At 34.8% G+C, this 21394-nt stretch overlaps 1 protein-coding gene across 5 annotated transcripts in view; it reads right to left on the minus strand.

Moving 5' to 3' along the window:
- Positions 1 to 21394, minus strand: part of LOC129249155 (ethanolaminephosphotransferase 1) — a 52651-nt gene that overhangs the window by 18220 nt on the left and 13037 nt on the right. For all 5 annotated transcript variants that reach the window (XM_054888821.1, XM_054888818.1, XM_054888817.1 and 2 more), the window contains exons 3-7: positions 9161 to 9229; positions 8459 to 8642; positions 5415 to 5671; positions 2682 to 2839; positions 2303 to 2483 (exon numbers count right to left, since the gene is read on the minus strand). In XM_054888821.1, the coding sequence (XP_054744796.1) occupies positions 2303 to 2483; positions 2682 to 2839; positions 5415 to 5671; positions 8459 to 8642; positions 9161 to 9229 (849 nt within the window). The remainder of the gene's footprint in view (positions 1 to 2302; positions 2484 to 2681; positions 2840 to 5414; positions 5672 to 8458; positions 8643 to 9160; positions 9230 to 21394) is intronic.

Here is a 21394-nt window from a genome sequence, read left to right on the forward strand (position 1 = left end):
TGTATTAAAAATAAAATATTAAAAAAAATTGGTAATTGTGAAAATACAAAAAAAAAAATATAAAACAAAAGTTTAATTTAAAAAATTTAATTAAAAAAAAAAAGTTTAATTTTTGAAAACAAAAATTTTATAATGTTTGAAAATTAAAGATATGTTAATGTTTGAAAAAAAAATTTAAAAAATACATACATTAAAAATAAAATTTAAATGTTTGCAGAAAATGTTAAAATAAAATAGTTTTTAAATGTTTGACAAATATTAAATAGAAAATTTAAATGTTTAACAAAATATTAAAACAAAGATTAAATGTTTGAAAAAAATATTAAAAACAGTACATATTTTTTTGTATTTATATTTTATATAATATAATATTAAAAATAATGCATGTTTTTATATTTAAAAATAATACATGTTTTCATATAATATATTATTTTTTAATATTTTAATGTTTTTTTTTTAATGTTTTATGTGTAATGTTTAATTTTCGAAAAAAAATGTTTATTATTTGAAAATAATATTAAAATTAAAAAAAAACTTTTTAAAGTTTAATTTTTCAAAACAAAAAAACTTTTTGAAAAAATATTTAAAAAAATTTAATGTTTGAAAAAATATTAAAATAAGTACTAAAAAAATGTTTAATGTTCAATTTCAAAAAAATTTTAAATGTTTGAAAAAAATATTAAAAAATATTAAAATATTTGAAAAAATATTTAAAAACAATTAAATGATTGAAATAGTTGAAAAAATTAAATTTTTGAAAAAAATAATAAAAAACATATTTAAAAAAATAATAAAAATACATATTTAAAAAAAATAATAAAAAACCATACATATTTAAAAAATAATAAAACGTATTTAAAAAAAAATTCCAATGTTTAATTTTCGAAAAGAAACAAATTTTAAATGTTTCAATAAAATATTTAAAATAAAATAGTTAAAAAGAATAACAGGAAAAACATTTTAATGCTTAATTTTTTAAAAAAAAAAACATAAATGTTTGAAAAAAAAATTTAAAAAAAATGAATGTTTACTTTTCAAAAAAAAAATTCTCTGAAAATTATTTAAAAAGAAATTAAATGTTTGAAGAAATTTTAAAACAAAACTTAGTGTTTGAAAAAGCATTACGAAATAAAACTACAAAAAATGTTTAATGGTAAATTTTTGGAAAAAAAAAATTATGTATAAAAACAAAAAAAATCACATTTAAAAAAATATAAAAACAACTATTAATTAAATGTTTGAATAAAATTAAATGTTTGAAAAAAATAAATGTTTGAAAAAAATATTAAGAAACATATTTAAAAAAATATAATAAAAAAAACTACGCTTTTAATACCAAGTCGACATGCATTTTTTTCGAAATAATACATTTCTTTTTTCAAACCTCCAAGAAGTTTAAATTTTTGGATTTTTTCCATATTTTTTAGCTCATACAGGAGAAAAAACCTGCAACAGTTAAAACTTTAACCAACTTGGAGAGCTCAATAAATTTCTCCTAAAAAAATTAAAAAAATGTGAAGAAACGCTTTTTAATACTCTTAAACTAGGTTGTCCCCTTAAAGTCTAAAACAGCGGAAGTGCCTAAGTCGCGCTCAAAATACTTTATCAGCAAATTATGATGTCATAGATATACCTGTACACCTGGGAAATAAGAATAAGTTATATGCCAGTATTATGCGATCAAACTGGCTGAACTGCGTACCATAATTTTTTCGAAAAATCGAATACAAAACCGTAGAATTCGGATAAAAAGTTTGTGGAATTTTTCTAATTTTTTATAAAATTTGAAAATTGGATTTATGTGATTTTCGTCAGACAACGAACTGTGTTTATGTACCAAAAAAAATAAATTTTCTTGCAAAACAGAAAAATAGTCAAAACTGGTTCGAATGTTGATGTGCTATACTTTGTCGCGCGCTGTACTTAAACTAATTGTGAGCATAGAACAGGGCTTACTTAAAGATCCGAAAAGCGTGGGTAGATTATTGATCATAAAGAATGAGTTTTGAATTTCTCCTTGGAGGTTATAAAATTTATGACTAACCTTCTTCCGTTTGACTATATAAAGAAATAAATTACTTGTTTGATTACTTCTCGCAATGCATTTCAATGCTTATATTTTTTGCAATTTCATTTTTTTTTTTTTTGTTGTTTTCTTAGCCGTATCACTCACTCTGTTTTATCACATCCAGACACTACAATCACACAAAAAGTTTAAGCCTCCATCAAATATAGCGAACGCTTAAGAGATATGCATTCATACGCACATTCACAACCAAACACATAAAAGATATCCACTCACCGCAATATTGGAAAATAACGTTCCGAAGAGCACGAATAGTATGCGCGGCGACAGATCAACGATGCTATTACGCGAGAAAAAGCACCAAAATGTGGTGATTGCGAAAAGCCACAAGAAGGGGAAGAGCGGTCGCACCGCCTCCGTGAATGGACGCATTTTGCCGGTTTTATTTTTGTATGATCTGCAAAGAGGAGGCATAAGAGTTTTAATACTTGTATGTGTGTGCACAGATAGACTATTAGGTTGTGTTGTTTATGTAGTGAATGAGAGTGCAACGATTTTTGTGTTTTTTTTCACTTTATTTTTGTTATAAATGAAAATATTAGTAAATGGAATTTTATTTCATATAGCAAAACTTTGAAATTTATTAAATACTTACAAGTAAATATTTTTGATGATAATTGGATGGCTGCTTATCATGCTAGAAGTAAGTAAGACAATGGCAAATATATGTGCCATACTGATGCCTAAAAAGGGGCGTGCATGCCAAATATTGGGACCGACGAGGGTAGTGAAGAATAACATCAAGCTTACGCCCTGTGGAAAGAGAGGCGAGAAATCGGTCAGTGAATTTTCTTTGAAATAATAACAATAAAATTATTTAATTATATCTTCCTGCTTCTGCAATAAATAAAAAATATTAGGAAAAATTACACAGTGCAACAAAATGATTTGTATCCACAGTAAAAAGCAAAATTTTATCTGTTTTACTGATAAAACTAAAACTAACTAACCAAAAATTTATTAATATTAGACATAGGTTTGGCTGATTTCAGATACGGTTTTTGCCCTAATGCACCCGAATTTCATATAAATCAAAACTGTAAGTTTTGTGGTGGCACAAAATGAAAAAAATATACGAAAATTACTGATACAAATATTTGATAAAGTGCGGTGTCTTCTTTTTTTCACAATAATTCTATTTAGACGCCCTACCTAAAAGTGAAAAAAAAATAATAATAACAGAAAATTACTATAATATAAGACTAAAAAACCTAATTTTTTCACATTGTTGCACTGTGTTACTGAAGTGTATACATAAAACTATAAATTTTTTTTCGTAGCCGCTGGATCTTTATTCGCTGCGCTATGTCTATATCGTCGTAAAGCTCATACAGCTCATCGTTCCATCGCCTGCGATATTCGCCGTTGCCAACGTGCAAAGGTGCAAAAGTCTTGCGCAGAATCTTTCTCTCAAAGACTCCAAGAGGCTTCATCGGATGTTGTCATCATCCACGCTTCTACGCCATACGTTAGGACGGGCATAATGAGAGCCTTGTAGAGTGTTAGTTTTGTTCGTCGAGAGAGGACTTTACTACTCAATTGCTTACTTAGTCCAAAGTAGCACTTGTTGGCAAGAGAGAAAATGCCCTTAAAAATAACTGCTGTTCAGCTGAGTTCTACCATTTTTTAGCTATTTCACTCGGCTGGCACACTTTCATACTATTCCCAAAGGGATAATGAAATAATTTTTTTTAAACAGACACCGCTTGCTTCGTCCAATTTCAATCAGTTTTATGTAAGTAAAAAATGGTTACAAGTGAGTCATTGGGAGTATTGCGCATTGCTGGCTACTACTTTTTCCCATCTTTCTGCTAGATCTCGTATACCGTCGCGGTAAAACTGTTCATCTTATGAAGCTATCCACGGATCAAGCCATTTTTTTATGTCTTCATATGAATGGAACTGCTGGTTGGCTAGACCATGTGCCATCGATCGGAACAGGTGATAATCGGACGGCGCAATATCTAGAGAATATGGCGGGTGAGGTAGGATTTCCCAGTGTTTCCAGGTAGGTTTTAACGGGTTTGGCAACGTGAGGCAGAGCGTTGCCATGCAATAGAATCACCTTTTCATGCCTCTCCACGTATTGCGGGCACTTCTCGCGCAGTCCTCGGTTCAATAGCATCAACTCAAGTCGATACCGATCTCCAGTGATGGTTTCACTTGGTTTTAAAAGTTCATAATAAAAAATACCAACTTGGTCCCACCAAATACATAGCATAACCTTCGCAGCGTGAATATTCGGGCGAGGCGACAACATAGAAGTATGACCGGGCAGTCCCCATGACTTTCTTTTCTTTGGATTGCTGTAATGGATCCATTTTTCATCACCCGTTACGATGCGATGAAGAAAACCCTTCTCTCTTTTGGCGGGTTTCTTGCGTTTCACACGGATCCTCATTCACGCAGACGGTCATCAACGTTAAAATCAGCGTCTTTGAAGCGACGGAACTAATCTCGGCACGTTGTTTCACTTAAATCAGCATCCCCATAAACTTTTTGTAGCTCTCGATGCGCTTTAGCCGCCGTTTTTTTTGAACGAAAGAGGAAAATCAACACTTCCCGCAAATGACGATTATTCGGCACAAAATCAGACATTTTCACAAAAAGTATATGATACCAAAACAAAATCACTAATGTGTCGAAGCAGTTTGTTTACCATATGTCTAAGCTTGGTTTATGACGTTTAGGTTATGTTAGAATCGACTAGCACAAACTGCTGGCGGCATTTATTGACAAAAAGCTGGAACTTAGTTGCGCACCTAATAATTTCTCTTGTCCGACTGATTTTAGATGAATCTACAAGGTCGTGTGATGATCACCGCAAGGAACTTCTGGAGAAACGGGCTCCACACAAACAGCGATAACTTTTACAATTATTAATTTTTTTTTTGAAATTATGCTAAAGCAAAAAACAATTGACAAGCAAAAAAATTATTGAAAATCATCATTTGTTCGGAACTATAACTACCCCTAACCTCTTAAGTGAATATTCCGGTTTCATATGTAGGTATACAGCTGGTGTATGAGAAGCAGCGGTAAGATACAGAATTCAAAAGTACTTTCAAAAACATAAAAATATCAAAACTACTCTTTACTATTTTAAAGTGATTCACCTATAGCCATTTCGTTTACACCCCATTTCAGCGTAGCCACTAACTCTGAACGCGAAACACATTCCAATCGCATTTGGGGGACTTAAAAAATAATTTCCCTCCTTTCACATTTCCATCGCCCAAAGCAATCACAACTGCATGGGTGCACCACATACAACCACATATTTTACGTGTATGAGTCTTTTTGTTTATGTATTTTCATGATAACTTACCCACATCGTGCAATCGTAGCCCCACGGCAAGAACATAACTCCAGTGTTGTACTTTTCGACATGTGTCAAATAAAAATTAAGAAAAACATTCCATATAACGAAAAACATTTGAATCGGCGGCAAATCTTTAGTGCCAAATAGTGAAAACATATAAATGGGTATCAGCACAGCTGAATAGGAGTCCAGGCCGTGGTCGAAGAGCTCGCCGAGCGGGCCGCTGGTGCCAGTACGCCGTGCTTGCTTGCCATCCATGCCATCTGTGTGAGAAAAGGAAGCGGAAGCAAAAGAGAAAAAGGGGAGGGTTATAAACGAATAATAAAGCTATGCAAAGTGGTTGGCGCTCAAAAATATGCAATAAAAATTTCGTCTACTCGTACATGTCTGTATGCGCGCGTACTCAATTTAAAAGTTTTCGCCATTGCCAAATTACCGGGCATATTTAAACAAGTAATATACAAACAGGTTGGCTTCTAGTGATGATATTTGAGCGCAACTTTACCTTTTCACTAGCAAATGTACCTGAAATCATTACTGCGGTAATGCGGTTATGCTGTACTGCAGTGGTTGAGGAATTTATATGGGTTTTTGTTTTGTTTTTAATTATTTCATTGCGCTGAATTTGCGTGGATTACATAAAGTACATATTCGAGTAGAAAAGTGGAAACTTTTTTTGAAAAATAAATGGTTGTATATTTATGGTTATGTAAGGGGTCGTAAGTAAGACGTACATTAAAGTATTAAATTTTATAAAAACAACATTTAATCACAAAAATAAAATTAATATTATTGGATTCATTTATTTCGATATCAAGAAATTGCTGAAGAACAAACTAAAAACGCAAAATTTTCTGCCACTATATCAATAGAAATTATTTACCAGTAAAACAAAAAAAAAATTAATTCACAAATCGAACGCACAGCATGCGGTGAAATGAAATCACCTCAAAATTTTATCCAGTTTTACCTATTCTTCTTTTAATTTTCATTATTTTTTTCACATAAAAACACTATTCATTTTTTAACAAAAACCACTTAAATCCCAAAATTCTTTCAACAATTAGATATATTCCACAAACTTTTCATCACAGTTCCATGGATTTTAATTAGAGTTGCTCGATAAAGTTTTTGCATGCCATTTTTGCTTGGGTATCTGAGACTTATGTGGGGCACAGCACTGTATTATGCTGATTTTCCTTACATTTGATTGTAAGCGGATAATGATTTCTCTGTCACCATTTGCTTTTCATTCAATTAACGCTCTTTGAGGTGGTTATGATAAAAGAAACGCTACACCACATTCTCTTCTTACTTCTTCCGACTTTAGCGAGAAAATTAATTTGAAGCCTTCTGTTGTCTGCCTTTGGCCTTAGTCGTTTTTAGCATCGTTCTTATGGTTCCAAATCGTGTGCCTGATTTCATGCAAAAGCTCGTCAACTGCATCAGATGCCGCTGTTTTTCTTGTAGTTGAGGGACACTGTGTCACCGAATGCAACCAAAATGAGGTTCGTCTAGAGAGATGTACGTAACACATGCAACGAAGCGAATGCTAGGGGTGCTTTGGAACACCCTTCTACTTTGCCACTGTTCTGCTCTTTATAGGACACGTCAAATGTGCCTAGGATCAGCATATTTTTCATCCTTGAATTGTATTGCTGACAAAATGCTGAACGTTTTATATATTTTTTATATGTATTTTTATTTTTTTATATGTTTATTTGATATATTTTTTTAAATATTTTGTTAATATATTTTTCATAAATATTTTTATATTTTTTATATGTATGTATATTTTTTTAAATATTTTTGATATATTTTTTATATACAGGGCCCGCCATCTATCGTTACGGATTTGAACTAGGTATTATTTGAAGAATGGTAAACTTAGCTGTCATCTAATTTGACAGAAAATTAGTTTTATTCTTCCGCTGAACGAATATGGTTGTGTATACGCTCAAAGAATGCTGGGAAATATTGCGACATTACTTTGAAAATCATGGTAATGTTGCAGAATGTGTACGAAAATTACGTACGGCAATGGGAAGAAGAAAAGCACCGAATGAAGTGTATGTGCGTTACTTTGCGAAAAAAGTAAGAGAAACTGGGTTGCTTATTGACAAACCAACGCGTGACGCCGTTGGATTATTATCTTTGGGGTGCCGTCAAAGACCAGTGTTATGCCAACAAACCAGCAACAATTGATGCACTGAAGACCAACATACGCGATGTCATAGCTGAAATACAGCCGCATACAATCGAAAATGTGTTGAAAAATTGGACCAATCGTATGGGATGGTGCATGGCTAGCCGAGGCAGCCATATGAATGAAGTTGTGTTCCATCATTAACCGGAAGGATTGTACTTCAAAATAAAAAAAACAGTTTGGAAAATATTGAGTAGTTTCTTTTTTATAGCATTTCTAATTCCGTAAAGTTATATGGCGGACTCTTTATTTTATATTTCCTTCCTGTATTTTCCGGTATTGCCCATTTTCTCCAAATAAAAAAGAATTATGCGCTACACTGAACAAATATAGTCAAAATTTGTCAAAATGTTTAGCTGCTACCCTTTTTGTCGCATGCTGCACCTATCCTATGAAATTTGAAGTCACCTTTTTTGCAAGATTTAGGTGAAAAATCTACCTTCTTAAAATGATTTTTTTTTTTCATTTTGAAAAGTCACCTTTTTTTGACCGATTCTCGCATATTTAGGTGAAAAGTTTACCATTTTTTTACAAATGTTTTTTGTTTTCTGGTTTTTAAAGTGCTTTTAATAAAGAAAAATATATCTCGCGAAAGCATTTTGTTTGTGACCTAAGCCTTTATATCTTGCGACCACAGCGATATTTAAATAAATTAAATAAAATAATATTAATCTGCTTGCAGTAGAAAATTGGCTAAAATAGTAATCACTAATTTTCACAATATCAAAATTAAGAGAGAAAAAAATGTATATATGGCACTCGCAAACCAGCTGGAATTGACAAGTACATTGACACAGTTGCCACTGCAGCCACGAAATTGCCAACTCACTACCGCGAAACTTACCTAAATTGTAGTAAAGTAAAATATTAATAGCCGCCACCGACCAAACCCAATGCGGTACTGTGTGTTCGGCGTTGTTCGCTCCCTGAAAATCCCAGTCGTAATATGCAATTAAAATGAAATTGACCACGGTTAACAGGAAGCCGGTGAATGTGATGAGATTCGGAGCGAGCCATTTCGGTAGGAACTGCAATAAAACATTTTGCCAGCGCATTTGTAAGTATATTCGACAATTTGCATGCACACACACACGCATACATACATACATTCGAATAAGTTGGAGTGACTAAGTGTGTGGGTTACTGCACGCGCGTGTGTTTTGTTGCTGCAATACTTGTACAAAATTTTACAATTACAACAGATGCGGCACGATTGCAGCAGGGGCTAAGCTGACCCGCAATGTACACACACACACATATACACTACACTTAGGGAATTGCGGCAATGGTTAGATTCCACTTTTAGGTGGTGCTGCTGCCCAAGTGTGGGAAAAGCACACAACTTAAAAGTATGGACTATTTAAATAGCACTGAATCCTTTGCGCGCAAACACACACACACCTAGAAACCACTGCTTATTAAACTTTTATGTGACTGTATGCGCATGTGTGTCTACATTTGTTTGTATGTACGTAAGCACCTTGACACAAAGATAGCTACAGTCAAAGGCTGCACTTCACTAGAAAGCCCTGCGTTTTCGACTTACCTGCACACACCAGTTCCAAAACGGATGCATAACATAGACGCTGATGTAGCCCGTGTCGATGCTGTTGTACTGAAAACAAAAAGAGGATGAAAAGATATGGAGTTTCGGGTACATAGCAGCGGAAATAAGAAGTCATTAAAAATGTTGTGGAAAAGCTGAAAATAATTATAGGTCCGAAGAGTGAAGAGGCGCTGTGCTATTGGGAGCAGCAGCTGAAATAACGTGGTTCAATTAATTTTTTAACAAATTTCTGTTGCATCCTAGTGGGTGTTGCATTATTGAATAGCTGAAGTAATTGAATTTTTCGATAGCAGGTATACAATTTGAAGTCAACAGAGGCACTGCACAATTGCAGGTTGAGGTGCTTCGTTCCGGAAAAGGTAGGTACCACCTTGGTTAAAAAGTTCCCGGAACAACCGCCAGGTGGAATTCTAAGTCAACTGATTAAGGAAATTAAATTGCCGATGAATTGGCCAACTGCGGATCAGCGCGGTTACCCCACAAGGGACCAGAGCCAATAATCGGAATCAGTTCTACAGGAATCACGAATTGGATGAGCGTTGATGTATGCAATTTACATAAACAGCGATGGGCAAGTCTAGCAAATACTTTTTTTATTTACGTTTCTAGCCTCGTTCTTATCTTCTAATTTCCAAATCGTGTAATTGATTTCATGCAATAGTTCGCCAACTGTATTAGGTGCCGATGTTTTCCTTACTAGTTGACGTTGCTATAATGTTAGGTATGAAGGCTCTATGCTCAAGTTTGAAGTTTCTAAAAAATCACGTTAATTTTTTATACATTTTTTTATATATTTTATATTTTTTCCATTGCGCATTCTTTCTAAATAAAAAGGTTGATGCGCAACACTTCAACAAAAATAGTCAAAACTGGTCGAAATATTGAAGTGCCATCACTTTGAAATTTGAAAAGTCACATTTTCTTGAACGATCCTCGTATATTTAGGTAAAAAATCTACCTTCTAAACATCCTGCAGAATTGCAAAGTGCGTTGTGACAAGCCCCAACAGAAAACTGTTGAACTTCCTTTTACAACTTGGAAGAAAAAGCGTTTGGTTGATGGTCGCTGCACTACACACAGCACTTGGGACAAGCATATGACCGCCATTGGAAACCTTGTGGACCCGGTTTGCTTGTCTTATTTAGAGGAGGCGGATAGTACCGCGGATTTCATTTGTGAGAGTCCTGCCTTTGCTGGAGCGAATTTTGGGTTCCGATGTCATGAGAATGAGTAACATTCGTTCCTTCAAACACGAGGATATTTTCAGAGTTGGCAAAAATCTGGAAATTTTTCACAGCGCTAGCTCTACCTCTTGCTGTCTTTATTCCATCCTATCTCTTTCTTTCTGTTACTGCTCTCTTTTCCTCCTTCACAATCTGCCCTTTTACTTTCCAAAGCCTTGAATACAGCTTGAATGTAAGCTTTTTGCCTGAGTGTTTTAGGAGTTACCAATCTTTCGGTGCTTCCTGGCTCGCCTTGTTCAAATTTCAATTTCATTTCAAGCCAGCTGATTTGAGTTTTGTTTTTGTTATTTTGACACACCTGTGATTAACATTCCTACCAAAATCGTATTGTTTCGCCATTCTTCTTCTTGATTAGTGCTATTACCGCTTAAGAGTCGTTTCTTTTTCGTGCTAACCGGCGCAAGTTGGGAACACCAAATGAAGCCAAGCCACCACCTGATTTTTCTAACGGAGAGGAAGCCTTCCTCTTCCTTTGGTACCACCAGCTGGTATCGCCATTACTTGGCAACTTTAAAAGCTACGACGTTTTGGGTAAATCTACCTCTGAATGTATTTTCGATTTTTTACAGTTAAAGGAATGGATTCTATGGGAAACTGTTTCGGTAATGATATGTACTCTAAAGAAAACAGCCAGCTACGAGTGAGACATGAATGCTTCAGAAGAGAGCGTGAGTCAATCGAGAATGACGAACGCAGTGGCAAGCCGTCGACAACGAAAACTGATCAAAACATCAATCAAGTGCAAGAAAAGTGGATCAATGCCCACAAAGTTGATCAAATACTCATCGGAGAGTTGGTAGAACTCAACCTTTGCTTATGAATCCATTCAGGATATTGTAGTTAATTACAGCTTTGCGCCGAGTTGCTGTAAAGTCGGTCGAAAAGGATCTGAATCTCGTGCAAAAGGATACCGTATTGATATCGCCAAATGCATGATTTCCAAGGATGAATCCGACCCAATGATCCCCAAACTGAAGACGAGACGCGGATTTATAAGTACGGCACGCAATCCAGACATCTGGCGAGTGAGTGGAGAGCACCGAAGGAAGCAAGAACTAAAAACAAAAAACCACGGCGTTTTCAGTCAAAAAGGAAAGCGATGCTCACAGTTTTTATGGGTTGCAACGGTATTGCACATCAGCAATTTTTGTCAACCGCTCATATAGTTAGAAAAGACATCCGCTTCTTCGTGCCAGAATGACTCGGTTTTTTCATAGCTGACAGGGACTATTATATGGGCATTGTGAGACGTTTACGTGAAGCAGTTCGCCAAAAAAGAAAGGATTTGTGGAAAAACAACTCGTGAATTTTGCAACATAATAAAAAAGTACCCTCGCACAGTGCCATTATTCTCTGTGAATTTTTTACCAAGAACGAACGAGTACCATTCAACAGCCATCGAATTCGATTAAATTTTTTTCTGTTCCATCGGCACTTTAACAACAAAGGAAGTAATAGGGAAGTAATAGAAAAACCAAAGACGGTCCAGATGGCTAAACCGAAGGTAGAGCTTCACAAATGTTGCGAGAGTTGGATCAAACACTGGCAAAAGTATCTTACAGTTGATGGTACTTTGAAGGCGATAATATCACTTTTGAGGAAAAAAATTTTTGTTTGAATTTTCTGCGTATATTCCGGGAACTTTTTGATCCAGGTGTTGTACATGATACGATGAATGCTTTCTTTGAATACTTGCGATATGAGGCATAATTGTAAATACAAAAAAATTGTGAATTGTATACGAAAACTGAATATGGAATGAAAGTATTAATTAGAAAGGAAGTGGGCATAGTAAAAATAGTGCGCTTTTACTTTACTTTTAGTAGCATTCCATCAAATGAAAGAGTACAGCAGGTTGGCTTATTTGGGAAGCCAAGAGAAAGCCAAATTTTTTTCAGTTCGCTTGCGAGATTCTTAAAGTTAATGTTTCCCTTAAAGTGTAACGGTATTTTACATGTCAGAAAGGTAATCTTCATCGAACGTCGTAGGTGCTCTTATTTTCGGCTCTTTGTATGGAGGTCGTCACAATACTTAAAATAAAAATAGTCTTTAACAATAAAAAAGAGAACTAATTTGACAAGCGAATGCCGGGGAGAAATGTGAAATGAACAACAGCGTTCGTCGAATCGACGAATATTACCTGTTAAGGATTAAACATTTAAGTAATTTTTTTATCAAAACTATGAATAATACTAAAAATTCTGGTGATATCGAAAATGTGTATCAAATAAGGGGGTATACTGATTGAGTACCTGATATTTTTTTGTTTTGCTTTTATATATATTTAAAATTCTGTGACAAATTTTACAATGCATACGGCGAGAAAAAATTCGCTTTTTTTTTGCTTTTGTTCGTATGCATTGTCTACTCATAAATTATACTCAGTTTCATGGCAAATTTAGTTTGTTAACAATGGAGTGGGGAGCTAAAGAAAATCGCATTGCAGTGGTTGCAGTACAAAATGTGGTAGAACTACAAGTTCGATTTACGAATTGCTGAAAAAACTTAATATTTCGAGAATGTTTGATAGACAGAAAAAGAAGTGGTTGCCCTAGCGTGGTTCGAACGGGTGCAGCCATAGGAGCCGTTCGAGAAAGAATTCGCAGAAATCCCCTTAGTAAGTAGAAAATCATGGCCAGGGAAATGAATGTATCGACCATATCCATGTCAAGACTAATTAGAGATGATCTCCACATGAAAGCCTACCATCGCTCAACTGGACATCTTCTGACAACGGGCTTGAAAAAAATTAGACCCGACAGATGCAAGCAGCTTCTTCGCGGTCAACGGCCATGAAAGTAATCTTTTCACAGATGAAAAAATGTTCACTGTTGAAGAAGTTTTTAATAAGCAAACCACAAAATCTATGCTAAAATTTCTAAAGACGCAAAAATGTTGTCCAAGGGTTCAACGAGGCCACCATCCAGCCTCCGTAGTAATTTGGTGGTAGTGTCTTGTAAAGGCGTAACAACTCTTTATTTTTGCGAAAAAGGGGTTTAGACCGAGACAAAAGTGTACTAGGAGGATGTTTTAGAGGGCGTAGTGAGAAGCAGTTGAGCAGTAGTCTCTTTAATGGAGACCGTTGGATCTTCCGACAAGATTCCGCTCCAGCCCATAAGGCAAAAACGACCCAACAGTGGCTAAAAAACAATATTCCTGGGTTCATAGCCGCAGAAGATTCGCCGTCTGAAAGTCCAGATCAGAATCCATTGGAATACAGTTTACGGTCAGAATTGGAAAAATGGCCTGTCGAAGACCTCACAGAGTCTCAAAACAATCTTTGGTTTGAGCAGCGACGTCAATGTCCATGGAAACCGTGCGTGCTTCAATAGCTGGACGGTCTAATCGTTTGAAGGTTGGTGTAAAAGCAAATGGTGAACATTTCGAATGAAAATTTAAAAGTTGTTTTGTTGATATTAACTTGATTAAATAAAACTAACTTCATTAAAAAAGGATTATAATTTCATATCTATAACAGACTTAACTTGTAGCAGAACTTATGGCAGGACTAAGTATATACTTATATATATAATTGGCACTTAGACCCTTTTTGGGTGTTTGGTCGAGCTCATCCTCTTATTTGTGACGTGCGTCCTGATGTTGTTCCACAAATGGGGGGATCTACAGTTTTAACGAACGGCAAATGGTTTTTTACGAGGAGCTTTTTCATAGCTCGAAGGTTTGCCATTGTCTGCCGAGAGGCGCCCGCTATTCATTCCACCATTTTTACACTTCCGAATGGTAGTCAAGCACCACCCCATTCGGCTACGGCGGCCGCTCTACATACATGCATTTATTACTAATAAATGCTAATACAAACAAATAGCTAACAAGAAAGGCTTAATCATATCTAATTAGCAGCAACAAATCCAATGCGATTACATTGACTACAACATCTGCTTCATCAAAAAGGGTTTAGCATTACTGCCACTTGAATTAAAAAAGTTCAATTGCTAATATAATTTTTAAGTCGTTGCAGTAAAGGTAGAATTCGCTTTATCATCAGGCATTAAAGGAAAAAAAGTTTTTTTTTTTCAGAAATATTATCGACTGCGTAATAAATATTGCAAGGAGAGCTTTCTATGTATGAAAGTCAGTTTGTCAGTGCATCAGCGCTAATAAATTCATAGGATGGCAGAGACAATTGGGTGGAGCTAGCAAGCACGCACATTACAGCGGGTTTCGAACAATTATTTCACAATTTTCTGCTATTCGCTATTAAGCTATTCGTTCTACGCAGGCACTTCAAACGGATAGTCACGCAAACAAAAAGTAAATAAATGAAATGTATGTGGGAATATCACTAGATAACAGTACTATTTTATATAAATAAGTTAGTAGTTCGTAGCACTTGAATTGTATTGGGATCAAATTATCGCGTTTATGCGGCAGGTGTTAGGCGATTTTTTCAAGGTCGGTCGCCGATCGACTGGCAAGAACAAACCAATGAGTGATTCACTGTTATGAAAATGCTCTTATAAAAGTTTTCTGTGATTCAAAGGCGTGGCAAAGAAATAAAAAATAATGACCCATGGAAGAAGAAACTCGGCCTAAACTTGCATTATTTGCAATGCGATGTTTATTATTTACTTTTAGTCGTTTTTCGAAGGCTTAAGAAATAAATAACCAAAAATTTTTTCGATCTCCAACTCCTTGAACTCCTGAAGAATACTCAATTTAATGAGCCCATTTTAAGTGAAACTCTAGGCTCTAAGCATATTTTTTACATATTAAAAATTTGTCAAGGGTTTCTGCTTGAATATGACGAATTGTCAGCTATAACCATGAAACTCAAAGCTCCAAACTTTGTAAAAAATTCACAAAAATGTATTTATTTATTTTAATATAAAGTCTATGAATAACAACTTCTTCTTCTCTAAGATAAGAGATGAGATTCGGTTGAGATCATTAAGATTATTGTTGTGTTATTACTTCTATAAAAAGGGTAGAAATTTCGAAGTTCTCTTCTTCGAACATTAAAGTTTATTCTTTTCAGAAGGGCAGCACAGTCAAAATCTCCTTTTATAATGCCATATACAAAATATAAGGAGAGAACAGATCTTCTACTTTCTAGAGGTTTGAGATTTAAAAGAAGTAAGCAAACGGACTAAGTAGGCAATTGAGTAGTAAAGCCCTCTCTCGACGAACAAAACTAACACTCTACAAGGCTCTCATTATGCCCGTCCTAACGTATGGCGCAGAAGCGTGGACGATGACCACATCCGATGATGCGACGCTTGGAGTTTTTGAGAGAAAGATTCTGCGCAAAATTTACAAAAGAGGTGTAAAGCATTTTAATGTGTATGGTTTGAGAGTTCCAAGCTATTCCGCCGAATGAAACCAAGCATCGCATATGATTTTGAAATGATAGAGTTAATGTAACTAATGGATGCGAATTTCGTAACAAAAATAACACCCAGGTTGTTTATTTGGTCACCAGTCAGCAGGACATGGCTAGCAATACTATAGGAGCTTTCATAAATAAAACGCGATGAGTGGCATGAAAGAATTTTTAATCTTTAATATTTAAGCAAAGATGAGATCTAGAGCACCACGAATAAAGACTGTCAATCTCAGCTTGAAGATTCGACATATCATATAGGGAATTTATTAACGAGTAAATTTTGAAGTCATCGGCGTATAAGAAAAACTGAACATTAGGGAACAATGCGAACAGGAGCGAACTAACGATACTGCCCTGAGAGTTGCTGAACATCGCACGGAAGGGTTTCTGTGACACGCTATCAATAGAGATAACACTTACTTATGGGTTACATACGTCCAGAATTTTCAAAAAATCGATGTTTTTCCAATATTTCGAAAGTATAGTACCTTAAGAATATACAGTGCAATTTTCATGCAGAAATTCCCAATATTATAGCTTCTACAGCCCATTAACTAGGTAGAGAGCGGTCCGCGCGCTCCTGTAACTCAAATTTTAAACTCGTTTTTCTCGAAACTATTTTTTTCGGAGGGTCTGCATGAAAACTCATACAGTTTTTAATATTTTTTGACGCGGTTTTTTTTTGAATATTCGAAAGTGTTTCTCTATAGATTTGATTTTTGATACTTTTATTAAAAAAATTTATATTATAAACATAATTAAAGTGTGACATTTATGACGTAATACGTATACTTTGTTTTAAAATGCCCTAAATTGCAAAATTTTTTGAAATTCAAAAATCCGGCTCGACAGACTACAACTTTATTTTACAACAAGTTTTTTACTTTTTACAGATTCATCAACATTTCAATGAGAAATGACGCAGACCGTGGAGAAACTTTTTTCATTGTACTTTGGGGCGCGTGATTTTTTATATACTAATTTTTGTAAAGCAAAATTAAAATAAATTTTTTTATAAAGTTTCAGTACTAATAAACCATGTATAAATTTGTTTATATTTATTTCTTTTGTTATCCCTTCTAAAAACGGTTTTTCCTTTAGCGCATTTTGATGCTGCTGGACGTATGTAACCCCTTAAATACGACTTATGCCATTGCAAAGCAATTTATGAGAGACTTTATCGAATTCTTTGAAGAAATCTGTGTAGATGCAGTCGACTTGACATCCAGAAGAAAACGCTGAGATACAGTATTCACTAAAAACTACATGGTTCGAAACTGTGGAAGGCCCCGTGACAAAACCATGTTGGTTAGATCAAACTAAACTTTTAACGGAGAAATAAATCTCAGCCTCAACTATGCATTCGAGTAACTTAGAAATATTAGAGGGCTTCGATATAGGCGTGTTATTGTAATTGTAACAAATTCCAAAAAATTGTTAACCGCATTTTCAATTTTTGATTCAGATTTTTTAGAATATTTCCAGGTATGGAGACCATTTTGGTATAATAAAGTGAAAGTTTGAAGTAGCTGAATAATCTCATTGAGTTTTTGTTTTACATACGACGTTGAGAATTTTCTTCGATATAAAACACATATGCGGAAGTAATACAAAAAAAAATTTATAAAACTTGTCCATTCTATTCATTTGAACACAGGTGTATATATTTACATTGCGGGTAATCAACATAAATTAGAGCTTAAAAGTAAAATATTTGTAGCAACCAAATCGCAACAAACGAAAGAAGCTAACGCGCAATCATCCTGCTTACTCATCTTCGCATAAAAAACTTTAGTCATAAGCGCAGTCGCCGACACCCCGTATTTATATAAGTATGTCTATCCCAAAATGTGCAAGTTATATCACGCACTCAAGCCAACCTTCAAAATTACATTTTATCAGTCCTCTGAATGTACGTATTGTCTGTTCTGTTCGTTATATAAAGGGTGATTTTTAAGAGCTATAGGATAGTTTTTCAAAAAAACACACGTAAAATTCAGAAAAATGCATGAAATTTTTATTTAAATCGATAGTGCGGTCCATATAATTTAATGTTTGAAGATTATTTCATGCAAATGTTGACCGCGACTGCACTTCAAATGGTCCATCCGCTTAGTATAATTTTGACATACTCTTTCCAATGTTTCGGCCGGTATCTCACATATAAATGCTTTAGTGATGTCTTCCAATGCGTTAATTGAAGCAGGCTTGTCTGAATAGACATGAGCTTTAACATAGCCCCACAAAAAATAATATAAAGGCGTTATATCGCACGATCTGGGTGGCCAATTGACAGGTCCCGAACGTGAAATAAAATGTTCACCGAACTCGCCTCTCAACAAGTCCATTGTTACGCATGCTGCGTGGCATGTGGCACCGTCTTGCTGAAACCACATGTCATGCAAGTCAAGCTCTTGCATTTTGGGCAAAAAAAAGTTGGATATAATTGCACGGTAGCGCTCACCATTCACAGTTACGTTACGATTCGCAGCATCTTTGAAGAAGTACGGTCCAATGATACCTCCAGCCCATAAACCGCACCTTTTCTGGATACATTGGTAGCAATTCTTCTGGCTGATCTTCACTCCCAAATCGACAATTCTGCTTATTTACGTACCCATTGATCCAAAAATGAGCTTCGTCGCTGAACACAATTTTTCGATAACAAGGTGGATCTTAAACTTTCTTAACAGAACACGCATTTTTATAATAAAATTCAATGATTTGTAAGCGTTGTTCGTTTGTAAGACTATTCATGGTTAAATTATAGACCAAACTGAAAATGTTTGACATTGCAACATAACACGAAACGTGCGTCAGCTGTTTAAACCAACTGTTTAAAAAGATAACAGCTAAAAAATCACCCTTTAGTTTTAGTTTTTGGTGGACAGGGAAGCTACGGCCATGTAATCTATCAGCCTTGACTGTTACTCTTACATTCTCTGCTAATAAAAATTGAGTTCTATTAAAGAACGCATAATTTTACTCCATGCACAAATTTCAAATAATTACCGCACATCTACAACTTCTAATAGATTATGTTAAAAAAGTGTATAAAAAGTCTGTTAAAATAGAAATTTAAATTGGAGACCGCCAGCTTCATTGTAAAAATCTAGCTGTCTTGGCATCACTATCTTAACATAAGCTATCATTTTGTAGTTTTTGGCAAACAGGGGAAAGCTACGGCCACTGCTACCAGAGGATCTCCTCTGTTACTCACGGTGGAGAGAATCCAATGTAATCTATCAGCCTTGTCTGCTACTCTTGCAGTCTCTGCTAATATTTAAAAATGCGATTCTGTTAAAGAACACATAAGAACACGCAAAAATGTCAAACGAGCCTAAGCCTACAGCTACATTTTCTATAGATTATGTTAAATAACTCTGTTAATATAGAAATGTAAGTAGGGACCGCAAATTTGATTGTTAAAACCTGTTGTCTTACCAAATTATGTTAAAAAACTCATCACTGCCTTAATAATAGTTGCCATTTTGCAGTTTGGCCTCTCTATTTTCATTTTACCGCGTCATTTGCATGTGCAAATACAGCAGACCGATTTGCTTGATGCCTTTGAGAATGAAGGAATTTATTTATTTATTTATTTTATTGCACAGAAAATACATTTTTTTTCTAATATTCAACATTCTTACAAATGCACTTACGAGTATTCCTAACAACCAGCACGTTTTTGTAGGATTTCTAATTTCACAAAATTTATATTTATAAAAGCCTCGAGTTAAATAAGTAAATAGAAATCGAATGCTGCACTACTCGTATAACATCAAACGTGTCAGTAATTTGGCACCATTGTTCGACAAATATCAAATCAAGTTTTATTGAAGTAAATTACAAACTGAAAAAAAACACAAAAAAGTAAGATACAATTGGACGCTTAACAATGAAAGATTAAGTCATAAAGTGCCGGCATAAGAAAACGGGAGAAAGTGATTCGTCAGCTTTCAAAACACATTTAAAAATGTTCAGTCTGACACAGTAACAGAAGAAAATTTTGATAAGTCAGTCCTCGATTGTCTGTGCTGGACTATCTACTAAAGTGCAAGTTATCGAGTCTGTGCAATGTTTTACTGATAGCTGTAAGGCCAGCACACTGAGTTTGTGGGTTAACCAAAGCAAATGCATTAAACAAATGTAAATGATAAAACTATGATAGTTTCTATACAAATAAAACGGCCCACAGTTAACAGCGCTCCAGTTATCTGTTTATATATTTTTATTATATTTTAAGTCAAGCGATTGGATTCAGACGGGGCAGATCTGAAAGGACTCAACATATTCGGTAGCTGTTGGTGATGGAAATACTAAGTAGGAAATAACTTGACTTTGTTGAACGAGCACGAAAGTCGGGGCTTATAAAACCAATCATTAAAAAAGCAAATGCGCTGAAATTGCTGCATACTTTCAGTTAAAAATCAATCATTTGCACATACATAAATTCAGTTCAACACATTTCAACTGTGGCAATGTGATCCACATTAAAGCAATCACGAACCAAATAAAGTGAATAATACTCTACTAAGTCCAAGTGTCTTGCCAGTGCATGCAAGCAAATCAGTAGAAACAGCACCTTCACAATTGGCGGCAAACGTGAGCAACTAGGCGACTCAACAGCTCCTAAACGGAAGTGTGACATGTGACGCCCATCACTACATACACACACATATTTAGTACGTACATGCCCACACACATTTGTCTGATTGCTGGCATGTGTTTGTGTGTGGTCAATGACATTTGCTAGCGAATGGGTGAACAGATCAACGGATAAGCGTTTTGAAGCGTGCACAAGCAGCCATCAAACACGAGCGTTATCACTTTGACTATTCATTCGTCCATTTGTTGGAAAATCTATGAATTCTATTTTTATGCATACATGGCTGTATGTAGGTGTGTGTGTGTTTGGTAAATAAATGTATGAAAAACAATACTAAGGTTGCAAGAGATTAAGCTGGCAGCCAGAAAAGTAAAAACAAACACAAATAAAAAAAGAAGTCGTGTATGTATGTATGTATATATGTAGCTTATGATTTCGACACTTGAGCGCGAATGTTCTGCAACTGTGTACATATGGATGTATGTGTGTATATACAAATGTTATGTAGTATTTTTGAGCTCACTAATCCACTCATCCATCAGCCTTTGACGTTTTGATGCAACTAATTTGCTTGTTGTATTTTCATTCATGCAAATTCAGCAATAAAGCAATTTAAATTTAATTGCCAATTGTTGTAGCCATTGACTGTTATTTGTTGATTGCATTATCAGCGCTGCAGCGTAGGAAGACTGTTGTTATTTACATTTTACAGATAATCATTCTTGGCAATGCATGTAAGTGGTGACACAAAATCAAAGTCCAAGCACAACATTTCTAAAAATATTTTTTACTATAATAAAGAGTCGTTTTTAGGACACTTGAAGTACAGATTAAGAAGCATCTATTAGAAAGGAATTGGTAAATAAAAATTGTAAGGAAAAACTAGAAGTTGAAGTGCTAAGCCATGTTTAGTGAACTCGAGGCTGTATGACTAATCAGAATTTTACCGTAGGCTGTTTACCAACCTTTTCCACCTACTGCCTACTTTGTTTACTGGTCTCGGATATATTCAGGTC

This window comes from Anastrepha obliqua, chromosome 5, assembly GCF_027943255.1.
Source record: "Anastrepha obliqua isolate idAnaObli1 chromosome 5, idAnaObli1_1.0, whole genome shotgun sequence".
Classification (NCBI taxonomy): Eukaryota; Metazoa; Arthropoda; class Insecta; order Diptera; family Tephritidae; genus Anastrepha; species Anastrepha obliqua.